At 47.2% G+C, this 16786-nt stretch overlaps 1 protein-coding gene across 2 annotated transcripts; it reads right to left on the bottom strand.

The window, feature by feature from the left end:
• Positions 1 to 2760: 2760 nt before the first annotated feature.
• Positions 2761 to 15441, bottom strand: mrpl58 (mitochondrial ribosomal protein L58). Of its 2 annotated transcripts, none has more exons than XM_060844628.1 (6): positions 15258 to 15441; positions 13074 to 13116; positions 11442 to 11501; positions 10638 to 10720; positions 6499 to 6668; positions 2761 to 2961 (listed from the first exon to the last, which is right to left on the bottom strand). In XM_060844628.1, exons 1-6 carry the CDS (start codon positions 15396 to 15398, stop codon positions 2877 to 2879), a joined length of 582 nt encoding a protein of 193 aa, XP_060700611.1. In that variant the 5' UTR covers positions 15399 to 15441; the 3' UTR covers positions 2761 to 2876. The 2 variants fall into 2 exon arrangements, with proteins under 2 accessions (XP_060700611.1, XP_060700612.1); XM_060844629.1 differs by having other exon boundaries at positions 15297 to 15441.
• Between the last annotated feature and the right edge of the window lie 1345 nt (positions 15442 to 16786).

The raw sequence follows: 16786 nt of genomic DNA, 5'->3' as shown, positions 1-16786 counted from the left end.
GGGGTTTTGTATCTGTGCCCCAGTGTGGGGGTGGGGTTGGCTGTGCCCCAGTGTTGTGGGTTGGGGGTGGCTGTATTCCAGTGTTGTGAGGTGGGTGTCTCTGTGCCCCAGTGTGGGGAGGGAGGTAGTGGCTGTGTCCCAATGTAGGGATGGTGCTGTCTGTGCCCCAGTGTAGGGGGTATCTATGCCCCAGTGTGGGGGGTGGGGGTGTCTGTGTCCCAGGTTGGCGGGTGGAGGTGGCTGTGCCCCAATGTTGGGGGTTGGGGGTGGCTGTGTCCCAGTGTTGGGGGTGGGGGTGTCAGTGTCTCAGTGTTGGGGGCGTGGGGGTGGCTGTGTCTCAGTGTTGGGGGTGGCTGTGTCCCAGTGTTGGGGGTGGGGGTGTCAGTGTCTCAGTGTTGTGGGGTTGGGGTGTCTGTGTCCCAGTGTAGGGGGGGTGGGGGCGGCTGTGTCTCAGTATTGGCGGGTGGGGGTGGCTGTGTCCCAGTGTCGAGGGGGTGGGGGTGGCTGTGTCCCAGTGTTGGGTGGTGGGGGGTGTCTGTGTCTCAGTGTAGGGGGGATGGGGTGGCTGTGTTCCCAGTGTTGGGGGAGGGATGTTGGCTTTGGGATGGCACTGGGAGACACTATTTAACCTTGGTATGCAACAAGGTGCATACAATTTCATCCAAGTATATTCTTATTGGGGTCTCCAACAGACTACTTCTTGTGGTTAAAGACCGGCCTACAGCTCCTCTGGCAACCCTCCAGGTGAGTTGATTATAGCAGGGTATTCAGCTGGAGTGTTGTCACAGCCTGGCCTGATCAACCACTTGACAAAGACACCTCTGTTAAACAGGGAAAGCTTTAGGACAGTAATAGTGTTGAGATTGAGCTCATCAGAAGGCCTGATCTGCTCAGTGTGTTTGAGCTGCATACTGTACCTATCCTGGGAGTGACAAGTGGGAACAGCGTAAAGGTAGCTTTACTCTGGATCTAACCCTATATTGTACCTGTCTTGCGAGTGTTTGATGAAGTTAGTGTAGAGAGAGTTTGCCTGCAGTTTTAAGAGAGTACTTTGTATCTAACCCTGTGCTGCCCCTATTTGGGAGTGTTTGATGGTGACAGTGAAGATAAAGCTTTACCTTTGTTCTAGTGAACGGTCACCAGGCTGATTCCCAGAATGAAGAAACACTGGATTGACTTGGAATTTAGAAGGATGAGGGCTAATTCTCATTGAAACATATGAAAATCCAGATGGGACTAGACAGGCAGAATGTTTCCAATGTTGGGGATATCCAGAACCAGGGGTCACAGTCTAAGGGGGAAGTCATTCAGGACTGATATCAGGAAGAATTTCTTCAGAGTTGTGAACCTGTGGAATTCTCTACCACAGAATGCTGTTGGGATCAGTTTGTTAGATATATTCAAAAGGGACCTGCACACAGCCAATGTGGCTAAAAGGGTCAAGGGGTACAGAAAGAAAGCAGGAATGAGATATTGAGACTGCAGGATCAGTCATGAAGGGGCAAAGAGCCAAATCTTGCACCTAATTTCCATATTTATATGCAAAAGAGTGAACAGAGATTTACTCTGTATCTAACTCCATGCTTCCCTGTTATGGGAATGTTTGATCAGAGACATTGTAGAAGTTGCTTTACTCTGTATCTAACTCCATGCTTCCCTGTTATGGGAATGTTTGATCAGAGACATTGTAGAAGTTGCTTTACTCTGTATCTAACTCTGTGCTGTCTCAGTCCTGGGAGTTTTTGATTGGGATAGTTTAGAGAGGGCTTAATAGAGGAAGCTTTAACCCATTTTACAGATCTGTAAACAATTGTATATTTTCACCAATCTAAAAAACACTTTGAGGAACTAAGCAGTGGCATGGCAGTCAATTTTATACCCACTTTTATACTGAACCTTATGTGGCATGGATTTCAAGGGTGAATACAGATATTCTGAAAAGTTAGAAAGAAGAGTGCAGAAACAGGCAATTTGATAAGACCAGGCCTCGAATATAAATGCTCCACATGCATACTACTTAATCCTATGGTTGATATGGTCTCTGTTTAAATCCCTAACTCAGATGGTGAATTGTGCAGCCCAGACCTGTAAGCAAGAAATCTGGATGAGGTCTGAAGCTGCAATTCAGTCTCAAACTATCAATGAATTTGTGCCACGCCCTCTTCATCAATACTCATCCTATCACATTCAGCTGAAAACTACACACAAACCTAACTATTGAGGTCCCTGGATAGATTATTCACCCATTTGAGGTGCTGCTTTTAATGTCTTATAAAACTGAAACCCCCCCAATCGCCCAACTAAACCCTTCTTCGGGTGCAATATGTTCTTCAACATGCTCTTACTCCTCACCTGCTCAAATGTGTGTCATCTGGGATTCCTAACACTGAATTTTCAGTGATAGAGGGAGCACGGAGCATTCACTATTACCAAGAGTAACAAATGTCTTCAGCACCGCCTAGCACATCCCAGAACACCACCCAGTCACACTCCATCAAACACTAAACTGGTAAGCTGAGGTTCAGACCCTTTAATACTAAACTAAAATTCCTGAAGAAGGGCTTATGCCCGAAATGTCGATTCTCCTTCTCCTTTGATGCTACCTGACCTGCTGTGCTTTTCCAGCAACACATTTTTAAGCTCTATCCCAGCATCTGCAGTCCTCACTTTCTCCTTTAATACTAATACAGGGAACCATGTCATTTAGATCTCTAAAAGAGAACCAATGCCTCACTAATGTAAAGAGCAAAGCACAATGACTGGAGTCTTGCAGCAATTTTATTAATTTATGTTTTGTACAAAACAGTAGAGATAATGATTGAGCTGACCCTCCACCCCTTTGAAGTTCACAGATGTTGTTGTTGGCGACTATCTGGTCAATCAAATCCCATGCGTCGGTCTCTTTTGATGGTAGATTGAATCCTCTTCTGCCGTAGCCGTTCTCGTTGCATATTCTCCACCCTGGAATCATCACAATTTGTCAGCAAAGACTGTGTATTTTCCCTCAAGCCCATTGCTAACCTCCTTTATCTGGCTAAGTACTGGCCTATGTGGATGGGGGGGGGGGGGGAAGCTTTGGACAGGTTCCACAGAACCATTGAACCTGAACACTGAGTCAGGGAAGACCTTTACAGCTCGTCTTGCAGCTGATTATGCATCACCTATAAGTCCCTTACACTGTGACCAAAACACAGCACAGCTCAAGGTCCACAGTGGTAGTACCAAATGAACCTTCAAGGCACATGGCACTCAGCTATCAATGTGCACTGAATGCTGAGGGGGTCTTTTAAAAAAAATCTTCCAATGGAGTGAGACCTCTCTTTAAGATACTGTCTTTGAACATTTATGTTTAAGAAATTACATTTACACAGCACCTTCCATGACCTCAGAAAGCTAAAAAGAACTTTCCAAGCAATAAAATAGTTTTGAACATTTATCGAAATCCAGGAAGTTGTGTAATGCAGAAAACACAGTAATGTATGGGTGCACAGCAAGATCCCACAGTTATAGCCATCAATCTGAGACTGGTACAGTCGGGAGCTTGACAAACAGTCAGGGCAGGCAGGAACAAAGCAGAAAACTGCATTTATTTCATGCAGACAAGGGAAGGCAGACAAACTCAGGGCACGGTTAGGAACATGGGACTGGGATATCATAGCAATTACAGAAACGTGGCTCAGGGATGGGCAGGACTGGTAGCTTCATGTTCCAGGATACAAATGCTACAGGAAGGATAGAAAGGGAGGCAAGAGAGGAGGGGGAGTGGCATTTTTGATAAGGAATAGCATTACAGCTGTGCTGAGGGAGGATATTCCTGGAAATGCATCCAGGGAAGTTATTTATATGAAAGTAAGAAATAAGAAAAGGACGATCACCTTATTGGGATTGTACTATAGACCCTCCACTTCCAGATTAAGAAAATTGTCTGATTCAGTGTATGGCTGTACCTACTAGAAATTCTAAGTTGGAGGAAGGCCAATTTTGACAGTATTAGGCAAGAATTTTCAAAAGCTGATTGAGAGCAGATGTTCGCAGGTAAAGGGATGCTGGAAAATGGGAAGCCTTTAAGAATAAGATAACGAGAGTCCAGAGACAATCTAATCCTGTTAGCGTGATAGGCAAGCCTGGTAGGTGTAGGGAATGCTGGGTGACTAGAGAAAGTGAGGTTTTGTTTAAGAAAAAGAAGGAAGCATATGTCAGGTATAGACAATAGAGATTGAGTGTACTAGGTGTATTCTTAAGAGGGAAATCAGGAGGAAAACAGGGGACATGAGATAGTTTGGCAAATAGGGTTATGGAAAGTCCCCCAAAGGGATTCTATAAATACATTAAAGACAAAAGGGTAATTAGGGAGAGAACAGATCAGCAAGGCAGCCTATGTGTGGAACCGCAGGAGATGGGGGTGATACTAAACAAGTAATTTGCATCAGTATTTACTGTGGAAAAGGATATGGAGTGGAAAAAAAGATGGTGACATCTTGAAAACCGTCCACAGTACAGAAGGGGTGGTGCTGGATGTCTTAAAATGCCTAAAGATGGATAAATCCCAGGAGCTGAGGTGTACCCTAAAATTCTGTGTGAAGTTAGGGAAGTGATTGCTGGGCCCCTTGCTGAGATATTTGGATCATCGATAGTGACAGGTGAGGTGCCAGAAGACTGGAGGCTGGCAAACGTGGTGCCACTGTTTAAGAAGGGTGGTAAAGACTAGCCAGGGAACTACAGACCAGTGAGCCTGGTGTCGGTGGTGGGCAGGTTGTTGGAGGAAATCCTGAGGGACAGGATTTACATGTATTTGGGCAGGCAAGGACTGATTAGAGATAGTCAACATGGCTTTGTGCATGGGAAATCATGTCTCACAAATTTGATTGAGTTTTTTGAAGAAGTAACAAAGAGGATTGATGAGGACAGAGCAGTAGATGTGATCCATACGGACTTCAGTAAGACGTTCAACAAGGTTCCCCATGGGACACTGATTAGCAAGATTAGATCTCATGGAATACAGGGAGAACTAGCCATTTGGATATAGAACTGGCTCAAAGATAGATGACAGAGGGTAGTGGTGGAGGGCTGTTTTTCAGACTGGAGGCCTGTGACCACAAGAGTGCCACAAGGATCGGTGCTGGGTCCACTGCTTTTCATCATTTATATAAATGATTTGGATGTGAACATAGAAGATATAGTTAGTAAGTTTGCAGATGACACCAAAATTGGAGGTGTAATGGACAGCGAAGAAAGTTACTGGAGTACAACGGATCTTGATCAGATGGGCCAATGGGCTGAGGAGTAGCAGATGGAGTTTAATTTAGATAAATGTGAGGTGCTGCATTTTGGAAAGGCAAATCAGGGCAGGATTTGTACACTTTATGGTAAGGTAATGGGGAGTGTTGGTGAACAAAGAGGCCTTAAAGTGCAGATTCATAGTTCCTTGAAAGTGGAGTCGCAGGTAGATAGGATAGTGAAGAAGGCGTTTGGTATGCTTTCCTTTATTGGTCAGAGTATTGAGTACAGGAGTTGGGAGGTCATGTTGCGGCTGTACAGGACATCGGTTAGGCCACTGTTGGAATATTGCGTGCAATTCTGGTCTCCTTCCTATCGGAAAGATGTTGTGAAACTTGAAAGAGTTCAGAAAAGATTTACAAGGATGTTGCCAGGGTTGGAGGATTTGAGCTACAGGGAGGGTGAACAGGCTGGGGCTGTTTTCCCTGGAGTGTCAAAGGCTGGGGTGGGGGGTGACTTTATAGAGGTGTACAAAATCATGAGGGGCATGGATAGGATAAATAGACAAGGTATTTTCCCTATTGTGGGGGGGTCCACAACTAGAGGGCATAGGTTTAAGGTGAAAGGGGAAAGATATAAAAGAGAACTAAGGGGCAACGTTTTCACACAGAGGGTGGTACATGTATGGAATGAGCTTCCAGAGGAAGTGTTGGAGGCTGGTACAATTACAATATTAAAAAGGCATCTGGATGGGTATATGAATAGGAAGGGGTTAGAGGGATATGGGCCAAGTGATGGCAAATGATTAGGTTAGGATATCTGGTTGGCATGGACAGGGTGTGTTTCCATGGTGTACATCTCTATGACTTTATATGATAATGGTCAGATAATCTTGTGATTTCTTTTTGAGGCCGGAACACTTGGGAGATCTCCCCTGCTCTTCTTCAAATTAAAAATATGGGATGTTTTACACTTGCCTGGTGTGAGGGGAGACAAGGCCTTGTTTTAATGACTTATTCGAGGTGTGGAACTGATGACAATGTGGCATTCTCTCAATACCACAATAGGACCACCAACAGTGTGGCAGTCCCCTGAATATTGCAGTGGGACCTCTGACAGTGTGGCATTTTCTCCATACTGCACTGGAGCTCAGCCAGGATTTTGTATCCTACTGTGGCTCCTTGAAAGCAGATGTTCTGCCTCAGAGATGAGCAGGATGAGACTTCACAGCCAGAAAGGAGACAGCCTCAGGAGGGATCTGAGCAAACCTGCACCCCTCACCTCATTCTCCGAGTCTCAGCATCCTCTTTGGATGGTTGTTTGGGTTGTTGACTTGCTGCTGCCACTATGTTCCGAATCTTCTGCAGACAATCAGCAAGGTTCTTCATCTGGTACCTGCTGACTTCCGAAGTGACAATCAGCTGCCCAGCCCGATTAATTCTGTTCTGGTACTGATGAGAGGAAACGAAAAGATGAAGCACTGAAAGATAATGTGTCAAATTGTCTGTCTGAGTCATGATTGTGTGTTAGCATGTATTTGGGATTTTTAAAGAATGTAGTTTAAGGTACATAGTACTTGAGACATCAGCTGTACACAAAATATATCAGGGATTTGGAGGCTATGGCTAAACATAATGTTTAGAATTTGCAGATGATATGAAGCAGAGGGGCAATGTGTGTGTGAGGAAGATGTTCAGTACCTTAAGGAGGATATGAACAGGTTTAGTGAATGGGCAAGAACATGACAGTTGTAATATAATAAATTCATTAGATACAGGAACAAAATTAGGCCACTCGGCCCATCGAGTCTGCTCTACCATTCGATCATGGCTGATACATCTTCATCCCCCTTTTCCTGCCTTCTCTCCATTAATTACCAATTAAAAATCTGTCAAACTCCTCCGTAAATTTACTCGCTGTCCCAGCGTCCACCGCACGTTAGGGTAGCAAATTCCACAGATTCACAATCCTTTGGGAGAAGTCATTTCTCCTCAACTCTGTTTTAAACTTACTACTCGTTATCCTAATTCTATGGCCTCTCGACCCAGAGGAAGCATCAGCTCCATGTCTATTTTATCCATACCTTTTATCATCCTGAGTATCTCAATTAGATTAGGGCAGCATGGTGACTCAGTGGTTAACACTGCTGCCTCACAGCACCAAAGTCCCGGGTTCAATTCCTGCCTCAGGCAACTGTGTGTGGAGTTTGCACATTCTCCCCGTGTCTGTGTGGGTTTCCTCCGGGTGCTCCGGTTTCCTCCCACAGTCCAAAGATGTGCGGGTCAGGTGAATTGGCCATGCTAAATTGTCCGTAGTGTTAGGTGCATTTGTCAGGGGTAAATGTAGGGGAATGGTTCTGGATGGGTTGGCCTTCGGAGGGTCAGTGTGGACTTGTTGGGCCGAAGGGCCTGTTTCCACACTGTAAGTAATCTAATCTAGATCTCCTCTCACTCTTCCAAATTCCAGAGAGTTTAGGCCTAAACTGTTCAACTCTTACTTAAATCTCTGGGATCAATCTAATGAACTTTCTCTGAACTGTCTCCAATGCCACTACATCCTTCCTCAAATTAGGGGACCAAAACTGTGCACAATATTTCATGTGCTGTCTCACTAATGCCTTGTGTAGTTGCAACAATACTTCCTTACCTTTATATTCTATTCCTTTGGCTATAAAACCAAAATTCAATTCCATAATATGGGAAAACGTGAGGTTATCCATTCTGGTAGGAAGAATAGATGTGGAGAGTATTTATTAAATGGTAACAAGTTGGAAAGTATAGATGCACAAAGGGAGCGAAATGTCCTTCTCGATAACTCACTAAAGACTAACGTGCAGGTGCAGCAAGCGATTAACAAGGCGAATGGAATTTGCCTTTTTGCAAGAGGATTTGAATACAGGAGTAGCGAAGACTTAAGCAGAAGCTTGGTTAGACCAGACCAGGAGTATTGTGTGAAATGTTGGTCTCCTTCTTTCAGGGAAGATATTATTGGCGTAGGGGGAAGTGCAATGAGGGTTCACCACATTTGTTCTTGGGACGGTGGGACTGTCCTGTGAAGAGTGATTGGGCAAACTGTATTCTCTAGAGTTTAGAAGAATCAGAGGTGATCTAATTGAAACCTACAAAATACTTAAAGGGACACACGTGGTCAATGCCAGTAAAATGCTCCCTCCGACTGGGGAGTCTGGAACCAGGAGGCACAATTTCAAAATAGGAGGTTACACCAGTTACAACAAAATGAGGAGATTTTTGTTTAGAAAACTTAGAAGGTGGGGAATCTTTGGAATTCTCTATCCCAGAGGACTGTGGAAGCTCAGTCTTTGAGTACATTCAAAATAGAGATTGATAACTTTCTGATAATCAATGATGTAAAGAGCTATTGGGGATGGACTGTGTAAAAGATATTTAAGTATTTGATTATTTATCATATTAGATGACAGGGCAGGCTCAAATACTGAATGAAGGGCCAATTCTCCTGTTCCTCAAATGCTGCCTGACCTGCTGTGCTTTTCCAGCACCACACTCTCGACTCTAATCTCCAGCATCTGCAGTCCTCATTTTCTCCTAGTTCAAATACTGAATGGCCTACTTTTGTTCCTAATTGATTAGAAACTCGTTATTTATTGCAATATTTATTAAAGTTAAGTGCACTTCAGTAAGTATAAATATTTTCTGTCAATCAGTCAAGCTCGTGCTTTTGTCCTGACAGCAGTCAGTCTGACAGATTAGTCACCCTGGTGGTTTAATTGGGATTTGTTACATTGTGGAACAGTGGGGCACCATTAGCACCCTCTTCCCAGATAAGTTGTAAGGCTTCTTAACATTGATTCAATTAATGTCATTTCACTTGTAAGGTCTTCTATAAAATAAAGAACACATAGATCCTTTCACTATTGTCCATTGCAGTCTAACAGTCACAGTCAATTCTGTAGCCTACATGTGCACACAATGTTTGTCCTGTGCCGGCTCCTGCCCCAGCTCCCTGCGCTGAAGCCTGCCTCCTGCCCCAGCTCCCTGTGCTGAAGCCTGCCTCCTGCCCCAGCTCCCTGCGCTGAAGCCTGCCTCCTGCCCCAGCTCCCTGCGCTGAAGCCTGCCTCCTGCCCCAGCTCCCTGCGCTGAAGCCTGCCTCCTGCCCCAGCTCCCTGCGCTGAAGCCTGCCTCCAGCCCCAGCTCCCTGCGCTGAAACCTGCCTCCAGCCCCAGCTCCCTGCGCTGAAGCCTGTCTCCTGCCCCAGCTCCCTGCGCTGAAGCCTGCCTCCAGCCCCAGCTCCCTGCGCTGAAGCCTGCCTCCAGCCCCAGCTCCCTGCGCTGAAGCCTGCCTCCAGCCCCAGCTCCCTGTGCTGAAGCCTGCCTCCAGCCCCAGCTCCCTGTGCTGAAGCCTGCCTCCAGCCCCAGCTCCCTGTGCTGAAGCCTGCCTCCAGCCCCAGCTCCCTGTGCTGAAGCCTGCCTCCAGCCCCAGCTCCCTGTGCTGAAGCCTGCCTCCAGCCCCAGCTCCCTGTGCTGAAGCCTGCCTCCAGCCCCAGCTCCCTGCGCTGAAGCCTGCCTCCTGCCCCAGCTCCCTGCGCTGAAGCCTGCCTCCAGCCCCAGCTCCCTGTGCTGAAGCCTGCCTCCAGCCCCAGCTCCCTGCGCTGAAGCCTGCCTCCAGCCCCAGCTCCCGTTCCCAGTCCTTTCTTACTTCAAAGGCCACAATGACCACTGCCACCATAAGGAATATCTTCAGCTGTTCCCTCTTTCCCTTGCTCCCCTTGCATTGACAGCGTGGGATTGCAGCACTAATCAAACTTGGTCACTGCACAGAGCTGAGTTTTATCACTGGCTGGATTGGCCTGTCACCCTCACCTTGACCTCCTTCCACCTGTCACATCTCCATCAACCCTCCCCCAAGTCCCTCCTCCCTACCTTTTATCTTAGCCTGCTGGACACACTCTCCTCATTCCTGAAGAAGGGCTTATGCCTAAAACGTCGAATTTCCTGCTCCTTGGATGCTGCCTGACCTGCTGCGCTTTTCCAGCAACACATTTTCAGCTCTGTATTGGATTGTACTCTATTTCCTTTAGATGTAGTGTTTTTTTTTAAATTTGCAGGAACACACAGTAGAGCACATTGACAATACAGTATTTAAACTGTACATCAACTTTCCCAGGATGTGATTTCCAGCTTTAACATTAATTCTTATTAGCACCAGTGATTAACTCTAATTCATTTCACTTTATTCGGTCATTTTCAGGAAGAGGGTCGCAGCTTTAAGTGAGGAGTCCCTGCCGTGATGAATGGTTGTTTTTCAGACTGAGACAATGTATAAAGGGAGGATTACATGCCTCAGTCAGGAGGAGAGGGAGAGGGAGAGGGAATGAGTAATACAGAAGGGCTCTATGATCTGACCACTCTTTACTGTCGGCTGTCACCGGGCAGAAAGACTCACCTTGGCGGTGATTGTGCTCCGCACATCCTCAGAGAGCCAGTCAGCTGTCGCTACATGGAACCTTACTTCTGCCTTGGTGTTCACTGTAACAACAGAACCAGCGGAGCATCCATCACTCACTCACACCCAGCACAAAGAACACTCCAACTAGACCCAGTACACCCCTGAGAGACATGACACCCAACCCTGTCCCAAGGGACAGTGTCACCCAGACCCTTCCTAAAGTACAGCGCCCACGTACCCCTCCCCAGGGTCAGCTCCTCCTGTACCCTCCCCCGAGGGACAGCTCCTCCCTTACCCCTCCCCCCGAGGGAGCAACCTCCCGTATCCCTTCCCAGGGTCAGCTCCTCCCAAGGGACAGCAGTCTCCTTTGTCCCCTCTTGATGGGCTGCATCTCCTTTACCCTTCCTGAGGGACAGTGTCTCCCATACTCCTCATGATGGTCATTAACCCCTCTTACCACCCCCCGTGGGTGTTGTTCCCAGTGATACTGGGAGGCCAGGTGTCCCCTGGGTGGTCAGCCCTGCTGCTCATCTGGAGCAGAATCAGACTAAGTGCCTGGGTGGACAGAGAACTGAAAACCAGCCAGGACTCAAGCTCCTGATCATGATCCATTAAGCTCCCCAAGCAACCAGTCGGAATTCCAGAGGACAACAGGATACAGCTCAATATGTTATCACTTCCGGTTAAACCGGAGGTGAATCCCCTCAGATGAGGGTCACACAGCACTGAGGTGAGGCGATGGCGAGCTGTAGCCAGTGAGAGTAGGAAAATCAAATGTTATTGAGCAAACGGTCTCCTCACCCTTGTTGACGTTCTGTCCCCCAGGGCCACTACTCCGACAGTAGGTCACCGAGAGTCGGTCTGAGGACAAAACAAATTACCAACAGTGAGGGTCCAAGCTGATCACAATCCAAACAGAAACTGCAGACTGATGGTAGCACAAGAACCTCACACCTAAACATCTGTTGTCAGCTTCAAACGTCGATGTGATAGAAAGACCAGTAACCACAGTGTGGGACACTGAACATGTCATCCAGGTACAATGATGGTGGAGGGTTACAGACAAGGACAAGGTCATTATGAGCTAGTACAGAGGGACAAGCAAAGTCTGACAGTGAACAGGGATGAGTTAAGTGTCAGACTGGCATGGGCTCAAGCGTGCTGCCCTTAATGGTGAACTGTGTACCAGTGCTCAGTGTTTGTAAGTGACCCAGGCCTCAGTTGATACTAATCTAACCTAGGAGCACCTGTGACACCTATTGCTTCCTCCAAATTCCTTACCAAGGAAATACCTTCCTAACTCCTCACTCACCCCAATTCTATTCCACCCGTTTTGTTTCATCCCTGGAAAGCCCTCACCACCTTGAAAGGCCTCCCTCCCTCTCAGATTGTCCCACACCCTGGTTACAGCAGCTGAGTCACAGCTTCATCAGAAAAAGGAGTGAAAACAGATCCTGAAGCGAGAGACAATCGGGAGAGGGAGCAATACTTGCCAGATTTTGGGATAAAATCTCGGCCAGGTCAGCTCTGGCTTGATATACAGCAACGCTACCTGTGCACCAGGAAATCCCAGTTTTAGGGCCCACTTCAGGGCTTCAGTATAAAATCCAAGGCCGATATCCTACAGCAGCACCTTTCACTGAGATCCCCCCATTGTCTGGTCAGGTTGATGTGAAGGTCCAATTACATTAATTTGATGAAGAGCAATGTCCTCGCCAATATTTAACCCTCAATCAATATCACAAACAAAGATTATCTGGTGATTACCACACTCTTATTTGTGGGATTTTGCTGTGCATAAATTAATCAGCATGCTCCCTACGCTTTTTAGAAGTTCTTTGTTGGCTGTGAGATGCCCAGTGGTCATGAAAAGTGTCATATAAAAACAAGTATTTATTTCCTACTGCAATATAACATCGGGAATAAGGTGAAAGGTTTGCAGCATGATCAGGGCTGAGGTGCAAGAGAAAATGCAGGTAAAGTTTTACCAGAGAATTGGAGGACAATGTGAAGTCAGAACATCAGAAAAGACCTAGCGAAAAGGCAACATTTGGTTCACTAACATCCTTCAGGAAAGGAAATCTGTTCTCCTTGGCCTATGTGAGGGTGCAGACCCACAACAATGGGATTCACTCTTAGCCCTAGCAAGCCATTCAGCTCAACAACAATAATTGTCAGAAACACCCACCTCCCATGAAAGAATACACTATTTTAAATATCCACAAGCTAATCAGTGTCTGCATTTCAGTTCAAAATATATCCTTAATGAGTCTGAACTGGTGTCCCTCTCTCCGATGTGTACAATTTAATTGAATGCTCTGGATTACTTGTTCTAAACTGTTTGACTATAACTCAGAGATATCATCTCCGAAATCACCTGTTCAGGATTGATATCTTGAATTATTCACAAATACCATTTAATATTTCACATACCTATAGGTATATCTGTGCTGGAGGTATTCTGCTGTGCTCCCTCCTGCAAAGGAAACCACAAGCATTTTACAGAGTTATGTTTCACAACGCAACACATCACAGAGTAATAAGACTCACAGTTATGTAAATGATACAGGGCACCTACTTTAATAAAATTAAACCTCAACAGAAAAGTCGCTGTAGTGACCAACTTCACCCAGTGTGATGGAATGTCTTTACAACATGAACTAATGTGATACCAAACCATAGGAAGAGTTATTAGGTCAGATGGCCTAAATGTTGGTTAGAGGGTGGGAAATAGTAGCACAGAGTCATACACCTGTACAGCATGGGAACAGAACCAATTTGTCCATGCTGACTAGATATCCTAAATTAATCTCATACCATTTGCCAGCATTTGGCCCATATCCCTCTACATGCTTCCTATTCAGTTACCCATCCTGATGCCTTTTAAATGTTGTAATTGTACCAGCCTCCACCACTTCCTGTGGCAGCTCATTCTTTACACACATCACCCTCTGCATGAAAAGATTACCTTTTAGGTCCCTTCTAATCTTTCCCCTCTCACCTCAAACCAATGCCCTCTAGTTTTGGACTCCCCCACCCAGGGAAAAGATGTTGTCTATTTAACCAATCTATGCCCCTCATGACTTTATAAACCTGTGTACTTCACTATTCTGTCTACCTGCAACTCCACTTTCAAGGAGCTATGAACCTGCACTCCAACAATCCGCAGGACCTTACCATTAAGTGTATAAGTCCTGCCCTGATTTGTCTTTCCAAAGTACACGTTTATCCAAATCAAACAGCAACTGCCACTCCTCGGTCCATCTGATCTAAAGTTGAAAAATATGTTGCTGGAAAAGCACAACAGGTCAGTCAGCATCCGAGGAGCTGGACAATTGATGTTTCATGCACAAGCTCCTCATCAGGAATCATTCCTGATGAAGAGCTTTTGTCTGAAACATTGACTGTCCTGCTCCTTGGATGCTGACTGACCTGCTGTGCCCCTCCATTGCCATACATTTTGACTCTGATCTCCAGCATCTGGAGTCGTCACTTTCTCTCCATCAGATCAACATCCCGTTTTACTTTATGGTAATGTTCTTGGCTCTCCCTTACACCAAAAATGTTAGTGTCATCTTTAAACTTACTGTCTGTAAACCACACCTCCTATGTTTACATCCAAATCACTTATATAAATGACAAAAGCAGTGGACCAGCACCAATTCTTTCAGCAGACAATTGATCACAATCCTCCAGTCCAAAAAAGAAACCGTCCACCACCATCTTTATTGTCCCTGTAATCCATAAAGCGAAAGTGAGGACTGCAGATGCTGGAGATTAGAGTCGAGAATGAGGTGCTGGAAAAGCAGAGGAGGCCAGGCAGCATCCGAGGAACAGGAGAATTGATATTTCAAACCTGATGAAGGGTTTACATCTGAAACATCGATTTTCCTGCTCCTCAGATGCTGACTGACCTGTGGTGCTTTTCCAGCACCTCATTCTCAACCAGTAATCCCTAAGGCCAGGCTAATGTCCTGGAGGCACAGGTTCAAATCCCACTACAGCAAGTGGTAGATTTGATACGATTGTAAATACCCATCTGGTTCACAAAGATTCTTCAGGAAGGAAATCTGCTGTTGCTGCTTGACCTTGCCGACCTGACTCCAGACACACAACGATGTAGCTGACTCTAACTGCCCTCTGAAATAACCAAGCAAGTCATCTAGATCAAGGGCAAACAAGGAGTACAACAAATGGCCCAATACAATAAAATTATTACAGAATTTAGGGCAAGGTACCGAAAAGGCGTTTAGGGCATGACAACTAAGATGGGATTGGATGGGGGGGGGGGGGGTACACAAAGGAGCAGGATTAGATTAGAGGAGACATGAGAGAGAGAGAGAGGAGGGGGGGGGAGAGGCTCAGAAACACAGGGGAAGGTGAGGCAATGCAGGGCTTTGTCAACAATCAGCTCAGGCTAGGGGAGGGAGCGAGGGGGGTGTGGGGCCGGGGAGGGGGGTGTGGGGAGGGGATGGGGTGGGGGTCGCGGGGGAGGGGGTGGGGGGTGTCCAGCTGTGTTCCCGGGTCCCTGTCACATTTGCGGGAGGGGTCGGGAACGGGGACAGACCGCGGAGTGAGGACTTCAGAGGCCGATCAGCTTCCCTCCACCGCCCGCACCTGGCCCTTATAATCTGCTCTGCTGTTCGGGTAAAGCACCTCCAAACTGTAAACGCTGCGGTATTGGCGTTGCAGCAGCCGGGGCCCGGAGCGCACAACAGCGCCGGTAATTCTCCGCAACCCACTCCCGGCGCCCAACATGGCGCGCACACTCCGGCCCGACCTTCACAACATGGCGCACACACTGCGGCCCGGCTCGACCTTCACAACATGGCGCGCACACTGCGGCCCGACCTTCACAACATGGCGCACACACTGCGGCCCGGCTCGACCTTCACAACATGGCGCGCACACTGCGGCCCGGCTCGACCTTCACAACATGGCGCGCACACTGCGGCCCGGCTCGACCTTCACAACATGGCGCACACACTGCGGCCCGGCCCGACCTTCACAACATGGCGCACACACTCCGGCCCGGCTCGACCTTCACAACATGGCGCACACACTGCGGCCCGGCTCGACCTTCACAACATGGCACCCACACTCCGGCCCAGCTCGACCTTCACAACATGACGTACACACTCCGGCCCAGTGCGACCTTCACAACATGGCGCACACACTCCGGCCCGGCTCGACCTTCACAACATGGCGTACACACTCCGGCCCAGCGTGACCTTCACAACATGGCGCACACACTCCGGCCCGGCTCGACCTTCACAACATGGCGCACACACTCCGGCCCGGCTCGACCTTCACAACATGGCGCACACACTGCGGCCCGGCTCGACCTTCACAACATGGCACCCACACTCCGGCCCGACCTTCACAACATGGCGTACACACTCCGGCCCAGCGCGACCTTCACAACATGGCACCCACACTCCGGCCCGGCTCGACCTTCACAACATGGCGTACACACTCCGGCCCAGCGCGACCTTCACAACATGGCGCACACACTTCGGCCCGGCTCGACCTTCACAACATGGCGCACACACTCCGGCCCGGCTCGACCTTCACAACATGGCGCACACACTCCGGCCCGGCTCGACCTTCACAACATGGCGCACACACTCCGGCCCGGCTCGACCTTCACAACATGCCGCCCGAATGACCTCACTAGTTGGAGCTAACAATTTGATCCTCCGGCTGAAACAAGGGCCGACGAAACGGTCCGAGGTGTCTTTCATAGTCAATCACTGGATCAATTATTAAATATTAACAGTTCAGCTCTTCCCATTTGTTATGTTTCTGTGAATACGCTGCAGTGAATATTTTTATTATATAAAGGTGTCATCCAATTACGTTATTACCGAAAGCAGCTCAAAAAGTTAAAAAAAACTACTCCCCTATCAATGTATTCCAAATTTTATAAAGTATATTTTATCCTCCTTATTTATAAGAATATAAACAGGGCAGTGAAACAGGTTGACAATTACACATAAACCTTAATAAAGTGAAGTAATTTATGTGGATGGAAGAACAAAAGACCACAGTGTCAGGACAATCCTGATCACCTCTTTACTGAAGCTCAGAAGTGACATTCCAGGAAAACAGTCAGTTCATTTGTTGGTGATAGCAGCATAATTATA

Source organism: Hemiscyllium ocellatum, chromosome 25 (assembly GCF_020745735.1).
Source record: "Hemiscyllium ocellatum isolate sHemOce1 chromosome 25, sHemOce1.pat.X.cur, whole genome shotgun sequence".
Taxonomy (NCBI): Eukaryota; Metazoa; Chordata; class Chondrichthyes; order Orectolobiformes; family Hemiscylliidae; genus Hemiscyllium; species Hemiscyllium ocellatum.
Note: the sequence above shows the minus strand (reverse complement) of the source record. Positions and strands in the feature narration are given on the sequence as shown.